The 27,033-nt window shown below is 42.8% G+C and overlaps 1 protein-coding gene across 2 annotated transcripts in view; it reads right to left on the bottom strand.

Annotated features, from left to right (window-relative positions):
* The window catches only part of FGF13 (fibroblast growth factor 13), a 201,396-nt gene that overhangs the window by 53,385 nt on the left and 120,978 nt on the right, over positions 1-27,033 (bottom strand). The window contains exons 1-3 of one of the 2 annotated variants that reach the window (XM_060087046.1): positions 12,674-12,860; positions 10,657-10,767; positions 4,800-4,903 (exon numbers count right to left, since the gene is read on the bottom strand). In XM_060087046.1, coding sequence (XP_059943029.1) covers positions 4,800-4,903; positions 10,657-10,767; positions 12,674-12,860 — 402 coding nt within the window. Of the gene's footprint in view, positions 1-4,799; positions 4,904-10,656; positions 10,768-12,673; positions 12,861-27,033 lie in introns of those variants that run through there. The other variant, XM_060087047.1, reaches the window with a different exon arrangement.

Below are 27,033 nucleotides of genomic sequence, written 5' to 3'. Positions count from 1 at the left end.
GATTAATCATGGAAGGCAAATTGCTGTCTCTGTAGCAATAACAATGTGGATGTATTGTTTATTTAATGACCAAAGGGGGTAAGAATGGTAAAAGTGTAAAACTGAATTTAAAAGAAATCGAGGAGAAAAAAAAATAAAAGAAATCGAGGGGTGTAGAAGCAGAAATGCAAAAGAAGTTAGAAAAAAGAAAAGGAAATAGAATAAGGAATCTCTTTGAAGGATCAGCATTTTCTTTCATTTCAAGAAACAAGCCTTTAGAAATGTAATGGCAATTTGTTTACAAGAACAGAAAAAGAAGGTCAGCTTCAGAAATTTCAGATATAAGACAAAGTGCCTATAAATTCATGGTTTCTGACTTCATTGCAGGGGGGGGGCAGTTCTCAGTGCTATTCAGCAATCATTTTTCTTAGTCGTCTATCAGTGGTTTTCAACCCAGGCTACACATTAGAATCAGCTGGGGAGCTTTGGAAAATACTACTGCACAGACTCCACCCTCAGATATTTTGATATTATTGGTTCGTGTTTAGCACAGAGAATGGAATTTTCTTAAAGGTCTTCAGGTGATTCTAATAGGTAACTAAGCTTTGTGAACTATCATCTGACTAGGGGGTCAAGAAATTTTTTTGGTAAAGGACAAGATAGGAAATAATTTAGGCTTTGTGGGTCACAAGGGCTCTTGTTGCAACTATTCAACTCTGCTGTTTTATCGCAATGGCAGCCATATACTTTTTTTTTTTTTTTTTGCGGTACACGGGCCTCTCACTGTTGTGGCCTCTCCCGTTGCGGAGCACAGGCTCCGGACGCGCAGGCTCAGCGGCCATGGCTCACGGGCCCAGCTGCTCTGCAGCATGTGGAATCTTCCCAGACCGGGGCACGAACCCGTGTCCCCTGCATCGGCAGGCGGACTCTCAACCACTGCGCCACCAGGGAAGCCCCCATAGACTTTTGAATGGGTGTTACTGTGTCCCAATAAAACTGTATTTACAAAAAGAGGTGGTAGGCTGGATTTGACCCATGGGTCACAGTTTATCCACCCCTGGTCATCAGACTGTTTCCTCTCCCCTTTCCTAAAACATCTGTTCCAAACCTTCACCTATGTCCTCCCTATTCCTGGTTTTTGGCAGATGACTCTTTCCTGTTTCACTGGGAAAATACAGGTCATCCGGCTGGAAATTCTTCAACTTCCTTGTCCATCACCTGCAGACTTAGTACACCTACGTCTGCATCTGTCCTCATCTCTTTGCCTCCTGTTGTAGAAACAGCATCTCTTCAAGGTGAATCTAATCCTCTCAGTTCCATCACTCTCTCTGACTCCTTTGGGACCCTACTCCACAAAGGGTCCCATCTCCTATGTCTTTAGCACCTCCCTCGGTACTAGCTCTTACCCTTCAGCTAACAAATATATTCAAGAGTTTTAACCAAAGAACCCTCCAAGCCTTCTTCAATCCCATGCCCTCCTCTAAATACTCACCCATGTCTCCCTTTCCCTTAGAAAGTCTACACCTACTGCCTCTACCTCCTCTCTTCCCATTCATTCCTCAAGTCACTGCAGTCTGGCTTCTGTCCCCACTACTCCACAGACAGTGCTCTTGCCAAGACTGCTGAAGACCTTCATACGGTGTATTCCTAGTTCTTGTTTTACTTGTTTTCTCTGAGGCTTCTGACATTGTTGACTCTTCTGAAAACTCTCTCCCCACTTGGTCTTTGCAATGCTATGACATCTGCCACAATTCGTTCTTTTGCTGCTGGCCGCTTCCATGCTAGTACTGCCTAATATTATTTGACAAACTCTCTTTTCTCCTTACGCTATGTATCCCTCAACTCTTCTCGTGGCATCAACCACCACCTACATGTGGTAACTCCCGCATTTTATCTCTAGCTCACATCTCTTCCTCAAACTCTAGGTTCATATTTTCAAACATCTATGTCAAGCTGTACTCAGGTATTTTTTCCCCCCAAATCTGTAGTTTTTCCTTTATTCTCCATCTTGGTTAATAGCTCACCATCAACTCAATTGCCAAAGGTAAAATTCCCACTCTCCCTCAGGGACTCTAATAATCACTGTTGTGCCAATTTTAAAAAACGTCTACCTGAGGATACTTTATTTCCATCTGTGCAGTAAATGGCAACTATACATGTTCAACCATACGTGGTGTTCCTGCTCTCCCTCCAAATCCAATCAGCCACCAAATCCTCACGATTCTACCTCTGATATACCTTGCAAATCCATCTCCATTTAGCCATTGCCACCACAAACGTTGTAAGGCAGACCTTAGTCAGCCCTCACCAAGATAATTTGCAATAACCTCCTAACAGATTTTTTTACTTGCCCATATCAGTAGCCTCTACTTCCTTTTCTTATTTTTGCTTCCTCCCTAAGGTCTTTGTCCAATTTTATTTTCTCTTTGTTAACAAAACTGCACACAGTATTTCAGTAGCAGAAGTGCCATGGTTTTATGTAAGGGAAGAACAATCCTTTCCCTTTGGTGACCCTCTCTTCTTGATGAAGCAAGATATTTCATTTAGCTTTTTGGTCTTGTGTTGCTGAAGTCACTAAGACAGACAATATCCTGAGAGAGTCTGAGCACTATATTTTTAAAAAGATGATAATAAGTGGAGTACCCACTGAGGATAGTGATCAACGTGGTGATGGGGCCCCAAACCACAATCAGTAAGAAGTAGTGAGAAGAACTGGGTAATTTATCCTGGACAAGATTCTGATTCTTTCCTGGAGCAGACTAATTTGGGTATTTCTTCCTCTGTGAACTCTAGGATTATCAATCAGACATCTCTCCTCCTTAAAGAAAACCTAGTTTCTTTTCCTTAATAGGAAACACTTACTTAAGGTTTCCCTTCCTTAATAGGAAATGCATACAAAGTGATGCACATTTTGCTGTATACTTGCCTGCCCACCAAAGAAAGGAAGCCCATCCATCTACAATGTTGATTCCCCTGGAAAGCCTTCCTTAGAAATGAGCTCACGTTGACATTTACCATCTGCTAGAATAATGGTCAACTTGAATGGTAGGCTATGAGTTTTTGACATCAATTCCTTACATGTAATACTGCATGCCCTAATTTTCTTGAGTGGGAGCACGTGACATACTGTCTCACTTACATGACACTTTCTCATTTTAACTTAAATATTACTTGCAAACTGTTTTAAAAAATCTACTGTTGCCAGATTTTTAAAAAATCAACCTTTCTCATCAGGGCACCGCAATGGTGACCACAGCTCAGTGAAATTCTGGATGCTTTACCAGTAATGATTTCCTATGCCATCTGGTATTTACCTTCTCAACAGTATGCCCTGTATATTCCATTTCCTTCCCATACCTGCATAGTAGTTGCAGAAAGCAGTAATTTATTTTATGAAAAACCTACCTTTGCATCTGGTCCTGAGGAGGTAGTCTGTTGATCTAAATGAGGTTAATTAAAATCCTTTGTTACTAAATTATCTTAATGCACAAATCTGAAAGACAAATCCCCTTTCCTATCATTTATAATAATGGCCATGTATTAATAAAGTGACAGATGTCATGAAGTTTGCAATAAACTCAAATCTTGCATTTGCAAAAAGAATAAAACCCTTGCATTTATTAAACAATAAGACAGTTGAAATGGCCTGATAGGAATGCTGATCGTGGTCACGATTTGAAGATTATGCTTCTAATCTTTTATTGTGGAATCTGAAATGCACTACCCAGGTTTACCAAATGAATAGGCCCTTTGGTCTCACTCTTCTCCCGCCCCTCTTTCCCATCTTGGTCTCTGAAAAACAGAGTTATGGCATGGTTTCACCAGGTCTGAGAGTCTTTCTACATACCTGGCTTTGAAATAAATTTAAGGAACAGGCCAGGGCAAGAGTGGTTAGAGGTAACCACTTTTGCAGTTTGAGGAATAGATTTATCTAGTCATGGTAATAGTCTACTTCAAGGCTATCTAGAAGGAAGTTTGATGGGCAATTTTCTCCATTTTTAACATCTTATCCTTTTCTTAGAATATATGAAGTTCAAATCAAAGATTAAAAAATATTCATATATTAAGTGGTCTCCTGTACTCTGTATCTAGATCTACTGCTAAGAATAAAATCCTAACCCTGGTACTGTACCATTTCTGCCTATGTTTAAATGTAAATATTTTTAAAGTTTAATGTGGCCCCAGGTTCCTAGCTGAACTATTGTCTACATTGCTTATAAATTTCTTGGAAAAAGTTTCATTTTGTACTCTGTACATTATAAACTTTTAAGAAAAGGCAAGCAGGAATTTGTAAGGAGAGATTGAACTGTGCTTGATGGAAAAAACAGAATTTAAAGTAGAGACAGCAAATGTGACCTAACTGAACTGAAGATAAGATACAGAAACACTTCTAAAACTGTTCTTTATGTCCTAGAGTTGATTTGAGGAAGAGGTTTCATTAATTTCTTTAGGAGTAAACATGGACAAATATATGTTGAACTGAGTTATAGAAATGGCTTTGCTTCCCACAGCTGCAAAGCGCTACAGCAAGATAGACCATTATATCATATGCTACACAAAATAACAACCCATATGCCAATGTATGCAAAAATGTTTAGTGAATCTTTTAATTTTATACCCAAAATGCTAGCTTCAAATGATTAATTAGTAATAGATATAATTTTCACTGGAAATTAATTTGTCTTTTCAAAGAAGATATTTCCATCCAGACCACTCTTCCTCAAATCACAATCTGCAATGATAACACATATGCAGCCTATTTCACTTCATATCAGGTGAAAACTAGAATAATCAAAACACGAACACAGTGAAAGGCTTACCGAGGTGTACAGGTATCCCTCGCTGTTCATTGCCAAATACAGCTTGGTCTGAACTCCTTGAATAGCCACCACTCGAAGACCCACAGGGATGAGGTTAAACAGAGCTGCAACCGAAAAGAATGTGAAAACAAGGTTATGATTTCGAATTCCATAGCTTTTCAATGTTTCCAGCAGGACTGTCTGGTCTTCCAAAAGTAATGTGTGCTTGGTAGGAATATTCATATATATATATATATATATATATATAACTCCAGATAGATAGGGCCTCTTCTACCTTTAAGTATTCTTTTTTTTTTTTTGCTCATGGGCCCAGCCGCTCTGTGGCATGTGGGATCTTCCCGGATCAGGGCACTAACCCGTGTCCCCTGCATCAGCAGGCGGACTCTCAACCACTGCACCACCAGGGAAACCCCCTTTCAGTATTCTTGATTCATGGTTGCAGTCATATAACGGGGACTATAGCTACATATTTTCAAACACCTCGGAGAAAATGTAAGACAATTCCATGGTTTGTATAGTGTTGGAGGTGGGAAATATTGATGCTTCTGTAAAGATCCAGTTCCAGGAATGGTCTACATATTAAATAGCTTTATTTTCAACCAGCCAAGGTTTTAAACTGCTCCCTTAGACAACTGCTGAAATTCACAGACACAGATATGATCTATCAGCTGGGGAGAGATTCCTAGAATCTTAGAAAAGACACTAGTCTAACTCCTTCACCTAAATTATCTGTATTATTTCCGACACAACCACAAAAAAAGAGTTCCAGACCTTTAAAAAAGGAGTCTTACGTTCCCACAGTAGTACTTCTTAAAGAACATTTTCTAAGATTGGGTTGAGATAGGTAGTCTTTTAGTCTCTGGGAGCAAAGGTTATAGGAATCAAAACAATGAACTTCTGAGGTTTATTTATTTCTTTTTTTTTTCCTAAATAGTTGTAAGTGGGCAGCTGGCTGGTGCCCAGAAGGCCTTCATTTCTCCATTTGAAGGTTTGATTGCGTGAAACTTACACCCCGGCTCTCCTCACAATCACACACCACTCACTGGATGAAACCAGTGGGCGTCTTCCCCCTACCAGCTGTCTACTCCCTCCTACACCAGGAATAAAAATAAAACAGTACATTTTTAAAACGTAGTGCTTGCCACACACATCTTTTGAAAATAGCCTGTGCACCTTTCTCTCAAGAGTCCTAGACCAATGTTGACGATTTTTGCCTTGGTGTGTAAGTTTATGGAGGATGATAAATTGGTCTGCTATCATTCCTGTGAACAAGAACGTAAAGCAGTCATCCCGTGGGTAAGAATAGTTTTTCTCAGATCTCTTATCTTGGTGTATGTATATTCTACTGCAGTAGGTGGGGTTACAGAGACGAGAAATATTAATGAAGAACTCAATATTCCTTGGCGAGCCTACAATGTAACTTTCCCTTAAAGTCAGGGTGTCACCAGAGAGGAGCTAGGACACTGTACGGTTCAAAGTACAAGTGTTCCTACCACATTCCACTGATGGCATTTCATTCAATACTCATCATATTTGAAGCTGTGCCCTTCTGTTATGTGAGGTGAAGGAAAGTAATTGCACAGATTGTGAACCAGGATCTAATGCTATATTTGACCATGCAGTGCCCAGGAATGAAGTCTGATCTCATTGAGCATGTCACGTATACGTTCGACCTCTTTCTGTTGATGGTACCTTGCTCACGGCAGGTGCTCGACACACATTTGTGGACTGCTAGCAATCTGTATGGTGAAACCATGATAATATTACATTTTTGGGATGTAATAGATCACAATCCCATTATATAAAAGCTCATAGTTTTAAATTCTGATATCTAAAAAACTAAATGAAACCAAACAAAAAACTCCATATGGGTTTGGCTTAAAAGCCATACCACTAGACAACTAGAACACCAGCGTATGTCTGAATCCTAGTTTAGTCAAACTAATAGATGATAATAGATGATAGATGACAGGTAATAAAGGGCGCTCAGAATTGTTTCTAGAACTTCAATTTTTACAATATTCTGAACCTTCTTAGTTCTCTGAGTGCAGGTGGTAATGAGCAAAAAACAGAGAAGGAGAGAGAAATATTTGATTTTCACCGTGTGCCCCAACTCCTCTCTGATGTGGGTTTTAATGAGCAATAAAATGCTTAAGTCCCGAACATCAGATAGCAGTAGGAGGAAGAGAAGCAAAGAACATCACTAACCCATGCCCGGCATTATGTATCCCTGAATAATGGTATGAACTCTATAGTGGCCATGGATTTTTCACTATGTACCATAAATTTCTGTGAAGCCTGATTCAAAAACAAAAAATACCACTCTAAAATAAAGAATTGAAGAGAGCAGCAAAAGTGGATAGTGACGGGTGATACCAGTCCTATCTTTTTTCTTTAGACATTCAAGATAGATCATAAAACAGGTTTGTTTAAAGTCTGTCTAAAGGGACAGTATTTCCAGATAAAAATGCAAAGAAATTACATCAAGGGTGAGCTTGCACAGGTTCAATATTCTCCAATATGCCTTTGCTTCTCTAAATCTGGAGTACTTCATGGACTTAAGATATTATTTTGATTAGGATGAAAATATGCTAAGCATGAAAAGAAAACAATTGATTTTATTTGTGTATCTAAAACACATTCATTAAACACCTAATAACTCTTTTTCCATTTCTGCCAAAATTTTGAAGATTTTAACAAATAAAAGGGCCTTTGTTTCTTGTTTTCTGCTGTGTCTACATAAAAACAAACTCCTTCTACCTCGAAGGGACCATTTTTCTCAGAGATGTGCACACAGTTGGCACTCAGTGTTTGCCGAATACGAAAGTGAGGCCATCCTTTTTTTTTTTTTTTTTTTTTTTTTTTTTGCGGTATGCGGGCCTCTCACTGTGGTAGCCTCTCCCGTTGCAGAGCACAGGCTCCGGACGCGCAGGCTCAGTGGCCATGGCTCATGAGCGCAGCCGCTCCACGGCATGTGGGATCTTCCCGGACCGGGGCACGAACCCGTGTCCCCTGCATCGGCAGGCAGACTCTCAACCACTGCGCCACCAGGGAAGCCCAGGCCATCTTTTTTTATCAGTTGGGTTAAGATCAATTTCTCAAAGGGAGTAATTTAAAAAGTATATATTAATGTAGATTGGAAAGACTTGACCCATTGAACTGGTAACACTATTGGAGTTTTGAAAGGAAAGCTGCCTATTCTAACATCGCCCTCATTGAACCCATGGCAGATATAATAAAACCACTCCCTTGAAATGTCTATCATCTTTTCCTTTTCAGGGGGCAATAGATAATTTACAATGGTTGACTTGCTCATGATGAGAGTTTACTGGGCTAACATTTATCATTGTAATAAAGCTACCTAAGGTCAGCTTGAATGCATAATATCAAACATACGTTTTTAGAAATAGATGTATCTGGGTAAACGTGAACTGATTTGTTTTACCATGATCTGGCTTACCATGTCAGAATTAAAATATCATAAAATCAACCACATTGAATTAAGTGAGAAAAAAATCAAAAATCCTAAAAATTAATAAAAATAAGAAAAATATAAACATAATACCAGGAATGCATATTAAGGAAAGAGTATAAAAATGAAAAGGTGATACTTGGGAAAAAAAACCTTGTATTTTTGTTCCACTCATTTAAAATAATTAATTAAATAATGAATGCCAAGAAAATTGCTTGGCTTAGGGGAAAAAAAAGAAGCCATCTGCATGGCTAAACTTCCATTTTAATGATGATCATGTTAATGATCACTTTAACCATTAAACATTCTTGTTTCATGATGACTTACACCCTACAATGTACTTAAGTGGGAAGAAAAGCTAGCTCTCTGGCCCCTGGTTATACTTGGCAGCATGGGTAGAGTGAAGCCCCACAGACCTGCTATTTATTTTGAGATACTTTTCATTTGTATGCTTCATGTGATGGTAATACCGTCAGCTGACACACCTCTCATTATTTCATTGTGTCTAAACACAGATTCTGTCTCTTTAAAGGCCTGACAATATCATTAGTATACAGAAATGCCATGCATATCAGTCAGTTATAAGACAACCAAAAGGCACAAGCTATGCATATGCAGGAATTGAAAAGTAAAACCTACTACCTGATTCCATAGTTAAGAAATGGAGCCTTGATTTACATACATATATGTGTGTGTGTACGTGTGTGTCTGTGTGTGTATATCTATGTGTGTGCAATATCCTAAAATGACTACATATACAGTGTGATCTTGATGCATGTGCCATATTGCTGTTTATAAACAAATTGTCTGGTTTTTTTTTTTTCCTTTTCAGGAAACGCATGTGAACACTGGACCCAAAATAAGTTTTTCACTGATTTCCATCTGCAAAAAACGTTAAAAGTAGATGGGGGAAAACCTGACCAGGTGGGGCTCATTCGCAGCTGATCGTGAACTTCCTTCCAATAATGCCCAATGAATCCATTTTGCTGAGGCACTTTGGAAAACGGAGCAGCTTACATCCCCTAATTTCTTTCCCAAACACTGATTTAAATATACAATTTATGGGAATGTTTTATTACTGGTCATAATGGACTCATGTCTGTTATAGGAGTGCAGTAAAACCCTCTAGTTACCCTTGACTCATTTTTTTCAAACAGAAGAAAGAGTATGCATGAAAGAACATCTAGCATACTCATTGTAGAACTTCAGTATCACAACAGTAACACTGCATTTTGCAAAACAGTGCAAAAAACTAGTAAACCATTTAAGTATGGAACTTTTTCATCCTAGGTACCAAAAGAGCTTTCTTTAAGGGTAATTAAAGTGACTTCCTCTTCAGGTCTTGCATTGGATATCAATCAGCCCAGGAAGCTTTCTTAAAGGATGTGAAACTTTTAACACTCAACATTGGAACCCTTGTCTATGGCTTTGTTGTCTCTAGCCCCACATCTCTGAAAATGCTGCAGAGGACTTGTTAGCATTCAGATGGGCTTTCCTTGGCAATGGGACTATTTCTGGGCAAATAACAAAGCCTGAGGGAAATGCAATATAAATTAGGGAAAATCGGGAAGGAGTGGTGAGAACTAGGTGGTTTAGCCTCATGGAACATTGAATAGGTCTGCAGCAATCTGCTAATTGCAAAACCCCACCAATGATTACCATTGAAGAGGGCGTTACTATTTGTGAGTTTATGTTTTGATGACTCCAAGTAAATAAAGCATATGTAACAAAAGGTTATATAATATCTTGGAATCACTATTCTTCAGTAATTGGAAATAAAATTGACTTTCTTTTTGAAGTGTTTCTCTTTTAGGTTCACCATGATGGTCTCCAATTCGGTCCTAAGGCCACGGTTAAAAATAAAGCACTCAAAGAAATGTCTTTACCCACCTGTATAGGTATCTCAGTGTTAAAATCCCAATTAGTCTGAGAGTTATCAGTGTCTGTGGAGGTGGGGGGAGCAGAAGTGAAAGCTTGTAATGATGAATTCTCCTGACATGAAACCTCTCCTCTCTCTTGGGATGAGACCGGTTCTTAAGAGTAGAGATAACCGTGCTATTTCAGGATCAGTGTGTGGGTGAGTAAATTTTCTGTGGGAAAAAAGTAATAAAATCCAAAGGACAGCCATAAATCTATCCAGATTACCATGGAGATGACATTTGGATTGTTCTTTAGAATGGTGTCAACATTATTTGCTACAGTTCACTATTCTAGATATTTTCATGTTCCCCTTCCTTGAGGTTAACCTGCTGAAACAGGATTATATAGTGTTGACTCTATTTTGGATTTGCTTTGGGATTTAGCAAGGGTTGTTAATTAAAAAAAAAAAAGAAAGAAAACAACAACATGCTGGGATATACTATTATTTATTTTGCAGTCACTTACTGTAAGTGCTGTCCTCATCTTTCGTGCCATCAATGGTTCCATCTGCCTGCAGCTGCAAGTGGTAACCTTGTCGGCTGTATAGTTTGGTAACTATACCCTTAAGCTGAGGCTCTGCAAGGAGAAGGATGGTTTGGATCAATTGATAAGTTGTACATATATAGTTGAAAAGACTCAGATTTCAGAACTCTAATTTTATTTTAAAATTTTAGTGGAAAAGGTCAAATGACACTTTTAAAGAGTCCCCTGAAAGAAAGAAAACAAACAAACTCCAAGCTTCAGAACCAATCTCCGAACTGAAGAAACATTTGATTTCTACCTGGTAACACTGGTAAAGCCCTAAAGCTACTGACAGCAGAGACAGTTTCTGATAGCGTGTCCTTTGGCTTACATAGTGGCACTCTATCTCATTGAGCATTCGAAATGGGTTGTCAAATGGCATATTCTGCCTTTTAACAACGTGCTACTTCTCATGCGGAAGGAAAAGGAGAAATACTAAGATGATTTAGAGTGGTTTACCAAGGAGGGACCAAAAACACACTAGCAAAGATTTCCCTCAGAAACACCACAATTAGAATAAAGAATTCCCTCCATTCTAAGAAGGTTGAAAACGCATAAATAACCTGGAACCCCATCAAAGGACTTCTATTTAGAAAATGGAGCTGCGATACAAAAAAAGGGGGAGGGGAGAATAAAACAACGATTATCATACCCTATCGTATTAATTATCCTTAGGGGAAATGGGTGCAAAGAGCAGGGTTTTGTTGGTGGGGAGGAAAGGAAATTAGTTCATATTTATTTTCAAATTTCGTATCAAATATAGTTATCCAAAATATGTGTCCTCAAAATGATTTTCAATTATGAATCACCATAGATTAATGAAGTGCCTCATTTATCAATAACAGCCATGTTATCCAAAATTTGCTTTTATTGAATACAGACACCTGCACTGAAGTGATATTTACGTGATTATTCAGGCCACATAATCATGCTTTGCCACCGCTTAAACCTGTTTAAAAACAAGCCTAATTCACAGCTAATGCCTTAAAAACTTCCAGCAAGCAGAAAATGTGTGTCTGCATTTCTATTCCAGGATGTGTAGAACACACAAATAGCGAAATAACAGATTGTTGAATAAGTCTGAAATTCTGTGATATTTATCTAGTAAAAGGAAGAAAACAGCATAAAGGATTCATTTGGTTAAGAATAGCCAAATAAGCTGCCTCTACGCCTGAAGGTCTACCTTGACGCAACCTGACACCTCTAGCTGTGTGAATTTCCCCTGGCACCGGAATACCGCGCTACTCTTCTCACTGAATAGGCTCAAAAGGACCCACGATCTGGCTCTGAGTTTAAACTCTCTTCAATCCTGCATTTTAGCAGCAAGTAACCACAGTTTGACTAGTCTCAACCAGATCACTAAGCTCTTTGCCACAGGTTCTAGGAGTCCACCCCCTTCTCTCCAGCAAATATTTCAAAGCTGCACCACAAGTCTGTCCCGATAAGCTTAAAAGTGATCAAAGAAACAGAATGCCTAGATAGCGGAAGCCCACGGCCCTTGGGGGTGGAAGCTGGAGGGGAAGGGTCAGAGCTTCGGGGGCGAAGGCAAGGGAGGGATTCCCCGGGTTTCCTGGCATGGGGGGTGGGCAGGGGTCTGCCCAGCTCCGCTCCTGCAATTAACACGCCACTCACGCGATAGCCACGTCTGGGTCACGCCTGCCCAGAGCCCACAGGCTTGCACACATGTGGCCTGTCTGAAGCTGACTGCGCGCCCGCTGGACAGGGTATGCCCCCAGGCTCTGCGCCTGTCCCACGGCAGTTGCAATGCAGCAAGCATGTTACTGTTACGAAGGAGGCGAGAAAGCGATCGCTTCCCACGCACGCACACCGGCTAGGTGGCCACATCCGCACTAGATGGGCCGCCGACAAACTCACCTCCGCTTCCATCCACGCCCCCCAGCCCCCTCCACACCCGTAAAGTACGGGGGGGCAAAAATTCCAGCCAAGAGCCCCTTCCAACCTGGTCTCCTTCTGCGCCTCTTCTTGGAGCCGAAGAGTTTGACCCGGGAAAAGACGTTTAACTTGTTTTTGTCGCAGCTGGTCTTGCCTTTGCTGGGGCTGCTGACACACTTGCAGGCGTTCGATTTCTCACGCTCCCGGGCTTGTCGCTTCTGCCGGATGAGCGAGCTGGCGATAGCCGCCGCCATGGCCACGACGCCCACCACCACCACTTCTTTCCCGGCCCCTCTCCGGGTTCGCCTCCTCCTCCCGCTCTTCCGCCGCTCGTCCGCTCGGTCTCGCGCCTCCGCCGCCTTCGTCTCCGGAGCCTGCGCTCGCCCGGGCTTCTCCGCGCTCGGGCTTCAGCCGAGGAGGGGGCTCAGCATGCCGGCCGAGCTCCTCCGGCGGTGGTCCGGATCCTGCGCGGGCTGCCGGCTGCCTGGGTCCGAGCCGACGCCACAGCCCCGGGCCAGGATCGCGGGCGAGACTGCCAGGCGGAGGCAGAGCTGCGCGAGTGCGTGCGCTCGGCCCCTGCGCCCCGAGGACACTGTGCGAGTCCAAGTGGCTCGGGTCGGAGTTTGGCGGCACCCACCGCCCGGTGCCGCGCGGCGGGGGCCGGAGGAGGGAGGCAGGCGGAGGGAGGGCGCGCGGGCGGGAGAGAGGCCAGGAGCGCGGGCGGCAGCAGGGAGGGGGGGATGGAGGAAGCGCGCGGGGGAGCGCGCCCTCGCCCTGGCCCCTCCGAGCCTCCGACTAGTCCTTGCAACTTCTTGGCCTGCCGATCGGGAAAAGTTGGCCTGTGCCAGCTTTCCGACGGGGCTCAAACAGGTAATGGCCTTGCATCTTCGCTGTCGCCGCTGCCGCCGCTGCCGCCGCTGCTGCTCTGGGCGCGGCACAGACTCAGTATAGGAATTCCGTCGCCGCAGGCACCCTCCGGAAGAGCGCGACGGCCTCCCGCGGCCCCCTCCCCCGGCGGCCCCTCCCTCCCGGAGCCCAGCCTGCTGGCTCCCTGCCGCGGGCCGCCCCCACCCACCCCACCCCCCAAGTCCCCGGCGGGCCGCTCGGGCTAACACCTGTAGGGGCTCAATCTCCCAAACCCTTCTCTCCTCCTCTTCCCCGAAGGAGCTTCGGGAGGAAACAGTGATGGAGGAGGCACTGGGATGAGGCAGTTGGGTTGGAAGAGCCGGGGGTTGCTTGGCGATGGGGGCGGCGGAGTGGGATGTTCCGTTAGTGTGTGACTCTTAGCTGGCCAGGTTACGCCCGGCCTGGAGCCCCGCCACAGGCTCGGACTCACAACACCCACTCCCCTCCAAACACACTCGCTGAGGTTTTTCGCATGGCGACACTTGTAGCCATTGAGGAAGGAGGCCGGGGCTCGCAGACTGCTTTAGCCCCCGCGGCCGCGGCAGCAGCAGTAGCAGCAGCAGCAGCAGAAGGCACTGCAGAGCTGCGCCCGCACGCCACGCTGCCACCCGGTGGTTTTTGCTGACTTTTCATTTCAGGCCAATTTGTGCGGCCCGAACCCCGTTTTTCCTCTCCACAAAACAGAATGCGCCCCCTCATCATTCTGTTTGGCTTTGGGATCCAAACAAAGAGTTTGGGTCGTGTACCATAAGCAGTATCTGGGAAATGCAGAGCTGAGCCTCTTTATTTAAGCTCTGGCGCGTCTCCAATACCCTAACTTCCCCCCACCCCCACCCCGCTCCTCAAGCTCAGGAATCAAGTCTGGCTTGTTGCTCACTTCACTCAATTCACAAGTTCTGTCCCTTCGCTGTTCTATATTTTAATCTGGAGAAGAAAGAAGGAATTGTGAGGTCAAATGTAACAAAAAGAATAGTCCGTCCACATCCCTCCCTTCAAACAGACATGATTGTTTTACTATGTTACTTGATTTCTGATGCCAGAAAGGAAGCCCCCCAATAGTAAGCCTGCTCCAACGTGGAGCTACCACTATGCTCTGTTTACTGGACCTCCACCCCTTTGCAGATCTTTTCAGAAATGATACAGATGCAAAACCAAATGCCTAGACTCTGGTCCTTTCCTGAGCTCTTTCGCCTGAACCTCAACTAAGAAACTGAAATCTTTCAGGCTTCTTAGCCCATCAGAGTTGAATCACTTGAACCTTCTGTAAATTTCATTGCTCCACCGGGGAATCTGCTGCCACCTCCCTTCCACCTTTCCCCAATCTTGAAGTGTCTCTTGCCCTGTCAGAAGCACGATTATGTGTCTGCTAAGGTGGGCGGGGGTGAAGGTGCAGGGACTGAAATGGATAGATACAGGAGAATGATGCCGAATGGTCTGAAATTCCCTGCAGGTTAGTCTACTGCTCCTGTGTGCTTTGCACTTTCCCAAAAGAAAAGGGAGGACAAGGTAGGAGAGTTTTAGCACCTCAAGTCCATCGAAGTATTTTCAGACCTGAATTCACAGGGGAAAAACCCTGGTCTGCTCCCACGGAACTCTGAACACCTTAAAAATTGGGACTGGGGCTTGGTCACCACTATATTCCCATCTCCTGGCACAGTTCCTGTCACATGATTTATGCTCAATAAAAGTTTATTGAAAATAATTGACAAATGACTGATCAATACTGATTCTGCAGGGTAGGAAGATGTTCCCTGGCTCAGAATGTATGTGATTTGAATTCCAAGTACCACGAAGGGAAATAATCTCACCAAAAGAGGGGTCAAAAGGAGCTCTGACCAGGACCAAATATTTGGGGTGTGGGATGGACAGTTAAGAGATTCCTACTCACTGGCCATGTTTTTACCTTCTGCTGAGTACCAACTCCAAGGGCCTTTTTTTTTTCTTTCTTTCTTTCCTCTTGCTTCTCTCTTGGGACCTTGAACCAAAGCAGGCATGACAAAGCTAAAGAAAGACAGAGTTCTGATTCAGGCAAGGGACAGAACTTGGGAAGAATGAGGGAATGGTACTGAGAAAATGAGGAGGGTTTTCCCATGCTCTTTCTTCTGCTTCTCCACCGGGAGAGCACTCATTGTTTGCTTGTCCAGATGCCATTCACAAGGTATTTTCAGGTGGATATTTGAGGTAGACAGGCACAAAGAAGACTTCAGGAGTATATAATGAAGAGGAGGGACACGTCACTACAAAGTCACAAACACAAACATGTAAATACGCCAGCTCTGTCACTAACCCCTACCCACCACCCCAGGCTTTTTAAAAAAAAAAATACATTAGACAATTAAACTCTATGCCATGAGCACGGAACCACTGGGTCAAAGCTGATTACCAATGATTCTATGGGTGTTTATAGATATCTTTCTTGCTCTAACGTCTCTTGAAAAATGAGAGGTATGGGGGAACCAGACTCTCTGTCCCATGTCCCTGTCAGCCCATAAAATGTACTTCTGCCTATTTATACCCCCCCTTTATTCTTTCAACTCCATGGACAGGAAAACGAATGACATGTCATGGGTGAGACTAGAGATAGGGGCAGCTAACTCTCTGTGGTGTGTCTGCCTACAGACCACGTGTTATCCTGTCTCCTTCAGTGAGAGAACTCGCAGAGGCCTGTCACTGGAGAGGGATCATGGTGGGCAGGGGGCAGTGGGGAGGGACTGAATGAAAGCCATTTTGACTTTGGGTCCAAACTGTATTGTACAATCACTTTAACCACTAATGAAGCAGATATTTTCATCCTTTCCTAACTCTCATGTTATTTCTCAGGTGCTCTCAGAGAAGAGTGTGAATATAACTCTGAAACCCTCAAAGCAGATCTGTGCTAAAACCCCATTCATCTTTTTATATCTAAAAGATTTTTTTGATGTGGACAATTTTTTTAAAGTCTTTATTGAATTTGTTACAATATTGCTTCTGTTTTATGGCCGCGAGGCATGTGGGATCCTAGCTCCCCGACCAGGGATTGAACCTGCACCCCCTGCATTGGAAGGCAAAGTCTTAACCACTGGACCGCCAGGGAAGCCCCAAAACCCCATTCATCTTGGGAAGGCACTAATGAAAGAAAGACTCACAGGTCACCCTAGAGAAGCATATTTTGCCTTTCCTTTCTGTCTTACTGCCACCCCAGGCCAGCAGCATGACATTTCAGTGGGAGGATGAATAAAGAACATTCCTTTGACACTTCCAAAGTGCCTTTTGCTCCTGTCTTGCTCTGTTCCTACCAGTTCCCCCTGCGCCCTTGTTAGGGAACTTCCTGGATCTCCTGCAGATCCAGAGTTTCAATTCTCCCTGCTTAACCCCAAGGCTCCCAACTCCTCTATGCTAGGTGGGCCTACTCACTGCAGCTCCTCCCAGACCTTTGCTCCCCACTGCCCTATCCCAAGCTCTCTCCTCCATCAGATTCAGGAAGAAAGCATCCTTGGCTTCTTTCTGCAAGTCAACTCACAAAGAGTTCTAGCCTGGGAGACAGGAGGCATACCTTTGAATCCTGTCTCTACCACTAACTGGCTGTGTGATCTTGGACATGTCATATCTCCTGTTGGGGCTTCATTTTTCCCACCTTTATTTATTTTTTAAAAATATTGATTTATTGATTTGGCTGGGCCAGATCTTAGTTGCGGCATGCGGGATCTCTTAGTTGCAGAATGCAGGCTCTTAGTTGTGGCATGTGGGATCTAGTCCCCCGACCAGGGATCGAACGCCCCCTGCATTGGGAGCATGGAGTCTTAACCACTGGCCCACCAGGGAAGTCCAAGTTTTCCCATCTTTAATAAAATCATCCTTGAGAGTTGATGAATGGCTTTCAAATCGTATCCTGCAGAGCCCTAAGAGTACACAGATGTAAGTTCCCTCACCCGTGTTTCAACCATAGCACTTCTTTCCTCTCTTTTATATATTGGGACTCATTGTGTGATTTCTTATGAAAAAGATAAAAATAAAAAGATTCCACTACTAAAAACAAAACATTTGAAGACTTCTGGATGAGATGTTCTGGAATGTCTTTTGGGCCCTGGGAGCCTATGATTTTTCTGCCTGTTCCTCCTACCTCTTCATCTTGCCCTCCTCAGACTTGCCCTCTGCCCTTTCTCTTCCCATCCCATCAGAATATAAACTCCACATGGGATTTCCCAAGAAAAATATGAGTCTCTTCGGCTCCATTCCTCATGGGTTCACTTGAGAAGCAGGCTTTGGCATTCTTTTCAGGGAGAGTTATGTGAGTTATCAGAGCAGAGAATGCTGATTGTTGTCTGCCAATCTCTTTTGGCAGGCCTTGGCGGAGCTGGAAAGAAGCTGGGGGGACCTGCTCTCAAGAGGCATCTCCAGGAGAGAGGCAGAAACCCAAACAGATGTGACTGTGATGAGTAAAAACGAGAGAATTCAGACAGCCTAATCAGGAGCAGCCTCAGTACTTTCTGAGCAGGAAGGAACTGGCTGTCTTTCCGAAACTCTGAAAAGATTTCAAACACCCTTCCTCCATGAAGTGAAGATAAACATACTCAGAGCCACTTGCCAGTTGGCTCTCCAACTTCACTGACAGTCCATCAAAACATCTCAGTGACCAGTCAGTTACCAGGTCAAGGACTGATGATGAGCTCAAAGGGAGGGAAGGGGGGCAGGTTCAAGTGCACCATGGTCAAGCAACACTGGGATCTGGCTGGTAACTGAGTAGGGCGGCAGAGGGGGTAATGAAGAGACTGGGCAGCAAGTACCACCTTTTGTCGTCTATTTAATTATGTCCAAAAGCCAAGAGAAACGACTGGATAGAAATACAAATGAGGAGATTAGAGAAACGCCATTAGCAAAAGCTCCGGCCATTTAACTCCAACCAGGAAGAAAAATGAAATTTAAGGAAATCTCGTCAATGTCACACTGGAATTCTAGAGACTGAAAGAATGACTACTGTATTCTGTAACATAACCTGACAAATTTATTAGCTGGCAAAGAGTCTCTCCCAGTCAGATCATTTAGGAGAATTATGCTTCAGAAGCAAAGATCTCCAGAATCAATTTTTTTAGCAATTGATTGGCTCTCCTGATTTGCATTCGGAATGAAAAGCCAGGGAACCCTAGGCTTGCGCTGCTCTAGAATAGTGGGGTTGGTCTTCATTATGTCCCCTTTCTGAGATCATCCTCTAAATACTTAAGCTATAGAATGTACTGAAGCCACCTCTGGTTTATATTTAAATCAAATAAATAAATAAATAGATAGATAAATAAATAAAATCAATTGGGAACACACTAATTAATTCTGATCCTTAAGAGGAAAAATTCTATAACCCATATAAAAATTTCATTGTGCAGTCATAATTTATGAACATTAAAACCATAAAGCACCCTGATGCTATTAATCATATCTATGAATTCAGCTCCTTGCCATTTTAATTAGCCATAGCAGCTGCAACATCAAGAGTTCAAGGACCCTGATTACCTGCTTGGTCACTTTAATCAAGAAAACCTGAAGAGGACATGGAAGCAACCTAAGTGTCCATCAACAGATGAATGGATAAAGAAGAAGTGGTACATATATACAGTGGAATATTACACAGCCATAAAGAAACGAAACTGAGTTATTTGTAGTGAGGTGGATGGACCTAGAGTCTGTCATACAGAGTGAAGTAAGTCAGAAAGAGAAAAACAAATACCATATGCTAACATATATATATGAAATCTAAAAAAAGGAATAAAGGTTATGAAGAACCTAATGGCAGGTCAGGAATAAAGATGCAGAAGTAGAGAATGGACTGGCGGATACGGGGATGGGTAAGGGTGAGCTGGGACAAAGTTAGAGAGTTGCATGGACTTGTACGTATAGCTGATTCACTTTGTTATACAGCAGAAACTAACACACCATTGTAAAGCAATTATACTCCAATAAAGATGTTAAAAAAAAAAAGAAAGAAAAAGAAAACCTGGAGAAAAATATCGGATTGCTGGGGTGGAAGTTTCTCCCTCGATCATTCAGAGAGAGGAAGGATCACAAGAAAATGAGCTTAAGCTTCAAGATGTGGGGATTGAAGTTTTGTACAAGGAAAACATTCCTTTTAGCAAGGGTTGTCAAATACCATGGCTGATTGCTGATTTTCCTATAGAAGCTTTTGTGACTACAACAGAAACCTTATCTACCTTGGTGGATATGTGGACTCAAGGCTCTCATTCTGTCATTAAAACTACACTACTATTCACATACCCATGACCTGCAACCACGAAGGGGTCACGAGGAAAAGGGTAGCAACACCATTACTGAGAAAGCGTAAGGTCCTGTCTGATGGGGCATGGAGATAACTAGTGCCTTTGCCTTTGGAAGATCATATTGGATGAACTTGGAACATGTGGGTCAAGGCAGTCGCACCCATTTTCTAAAGTTTCTCTCGTTTAACGTGTGGGTAATACTTTGTACATACAATACATTTATTCTTCACTACATGGTTTGCCCCGGTGGTGACAGAGCATCCAGAACCAGCAAAAGTACCAGCTTCTCTGAGATCAATTGAGTTTTATTCAATAATATTTGAAGATCTTGAAGGAACAGTTGCTATTTTATGAGCTGACTGGTGGCTAACAAACATAAATGAGGTGTTTCTATGATGAAACACTTATGGCAGATGAGAAATGTGCAAAACTCAGAGGCAAAATATCTGTAACACTGGGGTCATTTCTTGCCCAGTGAACTAAGTAATCTAAATGAAAAGCCAGGGGAAAAAAATAATGGAGGATTTGAGGCAGAAGCAGACAATCAGTCATTTTTCTGGATCTAAGCTGTTTCAGGAAATAGGATTTCTGGAGGAAGGTGACCTAAACTCAAGATGTGTGGAAGGGAATGCAGTGTTTACAAATGATCTAATGTTCACTGTTACTTACCATAGGGGGGCAGGATTCACAAGCAGTATAAGGAACTCTGGATTGATTTCCTATTTGCCAATGGCACTGTTTCCATCAGCTTCCTGTTAAGAGTTGCCGTCTTTGAAAGGAGCAGAGAGGTATGGGAAACTACTTCAGTGCTCTCTCAGGATTAAGTCTTAACACATCTCTTTTCAGACAGCAGCCAGAATTTGGGCAGCAGAACCTGCCGAATTTGGAGAAGATGGTATCCTCCAGATTCTAAGGAGGGGTCAAAGGCCAGGTCGATGATCTCCCTGAGAACCGTGCAGATGCCCTAGAGGACTTTTAAACTCTCCACTCTGCTTTAGTTGTTGTTCATTTGTTTTTTGGTTTGGGTTTTTGGTTTTTTTTTTTTTTTTTGCCCAAACTGGGGTTTCAAATGGTGATAACACTCAATAAATACTGTGGTTATAATTGGATAAGCAACTTAAACCTTACAACAACCTGTAAGGTAGGTGTTGTCATTATTGCCATTTTACAGAAGAGGAGAGGGCAGTCTAGAGAGACTAAGCGATTTATCTATGGTTTCCTGGCCGGTACGTAGGTGGCAGTGCCCATATTTAAACTAAAGATCCTCAGCCAATACAATGTTATGTGTACAAGGCCAGTCCTTTTTCTTCTTGGCAGCGGGTTTGGAATTTGGGTCGCTAAACAGTGGTGCTCGGATATGGCTATCTCTTGGCTTGGTTAACAGAAAAAAGATGGAATATGGCATGCTTTTCAACTCAGTTATGTTCTCTTCTTTTTTTAAGAAAAACAAAAGTGAAGTATGAAACAAACAAGAATAGATATGACCTTTGCATATTTATGAGCATAATTCATAACTTCTTAGAGTGATATTTAAAGAAAACTTCACTACCTTTCTCACTAAAATTCAATGATTATAAATCACTGCTTAATGCTATTCTGGGTTTCTCAGCCCAGGGAGTACTTTGACACCAGGGCCTGGTGTGACTCAGGTAATCTGGGCTTTTGGAATGCTATGAGACCCAAAAGACATTTCCCGGACTTTTTCTTCACCCCTACTTAGTGGAGACAAGAAGTTAAAGCTACTCCCAATTCTCTCAGTTCTTTTCATACAGGGAAAACTGGCTTTCCACACTGTAAGCATTTTTGTGCCATCTGCTTCCAGCTACAGGAAGCTTGAGTTCAGCCAAAAGAGAGAAAAATATTACACACAGTGTATTCACTTCCATGCTCTGACGCCCATGACTATTCTTTTTCAATCAGGGGTTTCTCCAGTATCCATTCTAACTAATTTGCTCTAACTTTTCCCTTCTGACAAACAGCTAAAAGTATAATCAACAGATTGAAATTATTTACTAACTTCTCCTGTAACCACTGAAGACCTCAAGCAATTTGAGAAGCTGATTTCATTGGCCTTGATGCTCAATTAACAACCTCATTTTAGAGAAGAGATCTGAGGCAAGAGAAGTTAAATGAATTTGTCCTGGGCCAAATTGTTCATTCATTCATTTAAAATCGACTGAGAACCATTTGCCATGTACCAAGCTACACCCTGAAGGGGTGCAAAGGTACCTTGAAAGATGCAAAGGTACGAATAGCTACAATGGGTTTATCGAGCACTAACTACATCCCTGGCACTATTCTAAGTACCTTACCCTTATTGATACACTTAATACTTAACAACCACCTTATGGGCTTATCCCCATTCTACAGATGAAGAAGCTGAGGCAAAAAGAGGTTAATGAGTTCATTCAGGTAAGAAGTGGAGGATTCAAATCCATGCATTCTGACTTACATCCCATGTTCTTAAAACTGCTCTACTGCCTCTCCAATGACTGTCCCTGGCCTCAAGCGGAGGAGAAAGATAAGTAAATAAAATGACTAAAACCAAATGTGATGAAACACAGTAAGAGTGGTACTAATGTCCAAAGTGTTGGGAGCATGCAAAAGAAGGCACAGCTAAATGTGGGCAGAAGTCGTCAGCTTCAGAAAACACATACACACACACACACACACACACACACACACACACACACAAAACCATCCCACTAAAGATGGATTTTGGAGGATGAGAAAGAGCTAGGAAGTCAGGGAATGAAACCGGGTAAAGCCAGACTTCAACCTGGGTTAAACTGACTCCTGGTGCTGAGTTCTTTTTACAAGGCTATATTACTTTCCCTCAGGTGAGAGGATTTACACAATCTTGGATTATGATGCCCCTGCACTTTGAATCACTTGGCAACAAGTTGATCCCCTATTGTAACCATTCTCCAGGAGTGTACTTTTCTGTGCAATATTGATTACAGGTATGGTCGTGAAGCATTCTGGGGATCGGGAGAAATAAAATGTGCTAGGTGGAGGTTCTGATGGACATTTGTGAGTTGTTTACTTCTTGCTTGTAAACCAACTGTCTTCCCTTCCCCACTGATCGTGTTCCACACAATATTGTCAATGGTGATGTTCAAGTGTACAGTAGTTTATCGATTTACAACTGCCATCAGCAGAGGGTTTAGTAGAAGTAATCCTTTTGGAAAGATGCCAATCAAAATGAAAATTAAATTGGCATGTATGCCACAGTGAGCCATGCATTCTCCTCCTGCAATAACCGGGGTGAGCTTAGCAACCAGAGATTTGCGTGTGGGCAGTTATTAAATAATTTTATGATGATGATGATAAAACTTTAAGCTAACAAATGAATTAAAGATTATGGGGAGGGCTTCCGTGGTGGCGCAGTGGTTGAGAGTCCGCCTGCCGATGCAGGGGACACGGGTTCGTGCCCCGGTCCGGGAAGATCCCACATGCCACGAAGCGGCTGGGCCCATGAGCCATGGCCACTGGGCCTGCGTGTCCAGAGCCTGTGCTCCGCAACGGGAGAGGCCACAACAGTGAGAGGCCCACATACCGCAAAAAAAAAAAAAAAAGATTACGGGGAAATGACTGTCCAAGCCAGATAATCCTAGTAATTCCTCTATGTAGATTTCAGTATTCCTATTGGAGAGGGACAAGTAGGATTTGGTTAGTGTTTGAATATGTTGAAAACAAATGAAAAAATCTTCCTACTTACTCATTCCTCTTCCTGCCGCTAAAATACCAGTGCCTACTTTCTCTATCAGAATATTGGTATCCTTTGGTCTGAAAAAAGTATACTTAAGCAGAATTGTTAAGGGAAACAACAGTGCACTATTTCATTATAAGAACCAAGACAACATGCTGTATGTACGTGTGTGTGTGTGTGTGTGTGTTTGTGTGAGTACACTCCGTGTAGGCTTCAGGCAATGCTGTAAAGCCAGCACCTCAGCCCAGGTGCCCACTGCCCTTATGAGGCCTCAGCTCTTGAAGATATGACTTTAGCATCCAGGTTGTCCTAATTCTTCTCCTTCATTAATATTGTCCTTCCCCATATCCTATCCCTGGGTCAGTGCTTTCCAATAAGACAGCTACTCTCAGCTCCTCTCATCGGTGCTGGGTTAATGACTACTAATAATGTCCTCATGACCCCCCGCCCCCCAGTGGCTCATTCTAACAGATTTTATGGAGGCAATATTATATTGTACTACAAAAGAGCGCCTCTAGTGGTGACATTAAAATGACAGAACAGCCTGCCAAAGTAGCTTCAAGGGAACTAACAGCTTTGGAGAATCCCTCAGTTTAAAAGTTCCCTGCAGGGCTTCCCTGGTGGTGCAGTGGTTAAGAATCCGCCTGCCAATGCAGGGGACATGGGTTCGAGCATTCATCCGCAAAGATCCCACATGCCACGGAGCAACTAAGCCCGTGCACCACAACTACTGAGCTTGCCTGCACTCTGGAGCCCGCGTGCTGCAACTACTGAAGCCTGCGCGCCTAGAGCCTGTGCTCCGCAGCAAGAGAAGCCCGCGCACCGCAACGAAGAGTAGCCCCCGCTCGCCGCAACTAGAGAGAGCCTGTGCGCAGCAACAAATACCCCACATCTTTACCAACAATACCCACTTCCCTTCTTCATATTCACCATATGATATATTATGTGTGTGTCTGTGTGTATATATTCCTGGCGATTCCTCCCTATAGATTTCAATATCCCTTTTAGAGAGGGACAACTAGTATTTGGTTGATCTTTGAATATATTTAAAACATCAAAAATATTCCTACTCACTGCATTCCTCTTCTTATGCTCCTTCAACTGTTCAATTGTTTTGCTTCAATTCTGGAAATTTAGCCATCAACTCTTCATCTACTGCTTCCCCTTAAATCTCTATTCTTCTTCTGAAGCTTCTATTAGGTGTATGTGAGATGTCATTCTCTCCTCCATTCTTTCTTACTTCTCTTTCCTAGTCTCATCTCTTTAACTTTGTAGAATCGGGGTGCTTCACCGATTCCCTCTCTAGTTGGATTTAGTCTATTGCTTGATTTTGTTTTTATTCCACTGATGCACACACAAATACTGTATTATACATTACATAAGTTACATATAGCATATTAAAAATTATATATGTATATACATACATGCATGTGTACACATATATACATACACATATATACTTTTTATAATGTCTGTTTCATCTTTTCTAATATGCCTGCTATTTTTTTTCACAGCATGCTGTTTATACCTTATGGATTCTATTCCTTCCTTTATCCTATGGAACATTTTGAAGATGCTTATGTTAATGTCTCTTTCATATTGCCTTATTATACAACTTTTCTGGAATATAGATCACCCTGTTTATTGTCACTTCTGACTATCCCTGCAGTGTCTTATTTCCCCTCTTGCTCTGTAAATTTGACTGTGGACTTACCTTCAGCAGGAGAGTTCTTTTCTGTAGAAGCCCTATGTGAACCCTGGATAGCAGACTTATCCATCTCTACAATTTTGTGTTCTTTCTCTGCCAGTACTCTCTGGGTTTCACTGGATCAAAGTCGGTTTTTTAATGTTAATTTCCCAGTTTTTTAGTATCAATTAAGATGTGGGGCTTTGATTTCTTACACTCTAGGCCCAGAATGGACACTCCACCTATATTCTGCATCCCCAGGCCTTGAGTCCTGATTTATCATGAGCTGGACAGGAATTCTGGCTCCTAGCTTTATGCAGGAAGCTCAAGGCTCTGCATCAGGGCTGTGGCTTCACCTTAAGCCCCAAGATATACATCCAGGTCTAATACTCTTGATGGCCATGTAGCTTTAACTGTTGCACTTTGCTTTGGCTTTGAATTGCTGCCTTGTTTCTATCACCTGGAAAATTTTCTTTTTTGATTTTGAATTTTCTTTCATATTGTCAAAGACATGCTCATATTTTATCCACTCTTTCTATGTTTTTATGAAAGGATAGGGGCTTCTGCAAGACCTTAGTTCAACATATTGACTAGAAGTCCTGATTCAAACTTTATTTCCACCATGACACTAAAATTGCCTATACTAAGATCATCAATAACCTCCTTATTGTTACATGCAATGACTGCTTCTCAGTCATTACTTTACACAACCCTTCAGCAGCATTGGATGCCACTGACCATTCTCTTCTTGACATTCTTCCATAGGCTTCTCGAGGCTCTGTTCTCCTGGTTTTCCTCCTACCTATATTTCACTGCTCCTTCTCAGTCTCCTTTTCCTGTTGCTGACCATTTGAGTTCCTTAGGATTCTGTCTTAAGCTGTGTAATTTCTCCCTCATTCTCCTCTTCGTAGGTATTTACTCTTCATTCATCCACTCAACGAGTGTTCTTGGAGTACTTACTATGTGCCAGGCTGAGTTGTAGGTATACAGCAGTGAACAAGGCAGATGGGATCGGGCTCACATGGACATGAGAGTCCCATGAAGAGCCAAAGAGTAAACTCTTAAACATAAATAAGTAGTTATAAATTGTGATTGCTGCTATAAAAGAAAAGAACAGAATGCTAGTCGAGAGTGATACCAAAGAAACTAATTGAGACTGGAAAGTCAGGGAAGGACTCTAAAAGGAGATGACACCTAGCTGACTCTTGATATATGATAGGGACCCAGCCTCATGAATAGTGTAGGAAATAACTACCTTTTCTACTGTAACAACTCCAGAAATTTCCATCGCTTTTGATGGAGTTCAGGACATGATGCCCCTAAATATGGCACATTGAAAATGTTAAGCTGAAGGACTTTGAGAAAACAGCAAAAGCAGGAAAGTCACTCTCACCTTCCATCCTCCCTTCTCCCCAGACACACGTCATGAAACCCTCATGTGAGAAGTGCCCTTCTTGTACCCAGGGGAAAGGAGCATCATTATCTCCAAAGGCCTTGCTGAGTTTCCCCCAGTTTACTACACTTACCTCATACCCCTTGGCCTATTATATTTCTACATGACTGCCCATTCTTCATCAAAACTAGCATAAAAATACTCAGGTCTAATTGTTCCTTCTGGTCTGCATTTCCTTATGAAGGCTCTTTTTTTTTTTTTGCGGTATGGGGCCTCTCACCGCTGTGGCCTCTCCCGTTGCGGAGCACAGGCTCCGGACGCACAGGCTCAGTGGCCATGGCTCACGGGCCCAGCCGCTCTGTGGCATGTGGGATCTTCCTGGATCGGGGCACAAACCCGTGTCCCCTGCATCGGCAGGTGGACTCTCAACCACTGCACCACCAGGGAAGCCCTATGAAGACTCTTATGTCACGTAAACCTGACGCTA

The sequence above is a fragment of the Mesoplodon densirostris genome, chromosome X (genome assembly GCF_025265405.1).
Source record: "Mesoplodon densirostris isolate mMesDen1 chromosome X, mMesDen1 primary haplotype, whole genome shotgun sequence".
Classification (NCBI taxonomy): domain Eukaryota; kingdom Metazoa; phylum Chordata; class Mammalia; order Artiodactyla; family Ziphiidae; genus Mesoplodon; species Mesoplodon densirostris.
The sequence above is the reverse complement of the archived record's forward strand: the minus strand, read 5'-3'. Positions and strand labels throughout refer to the sequence as shown.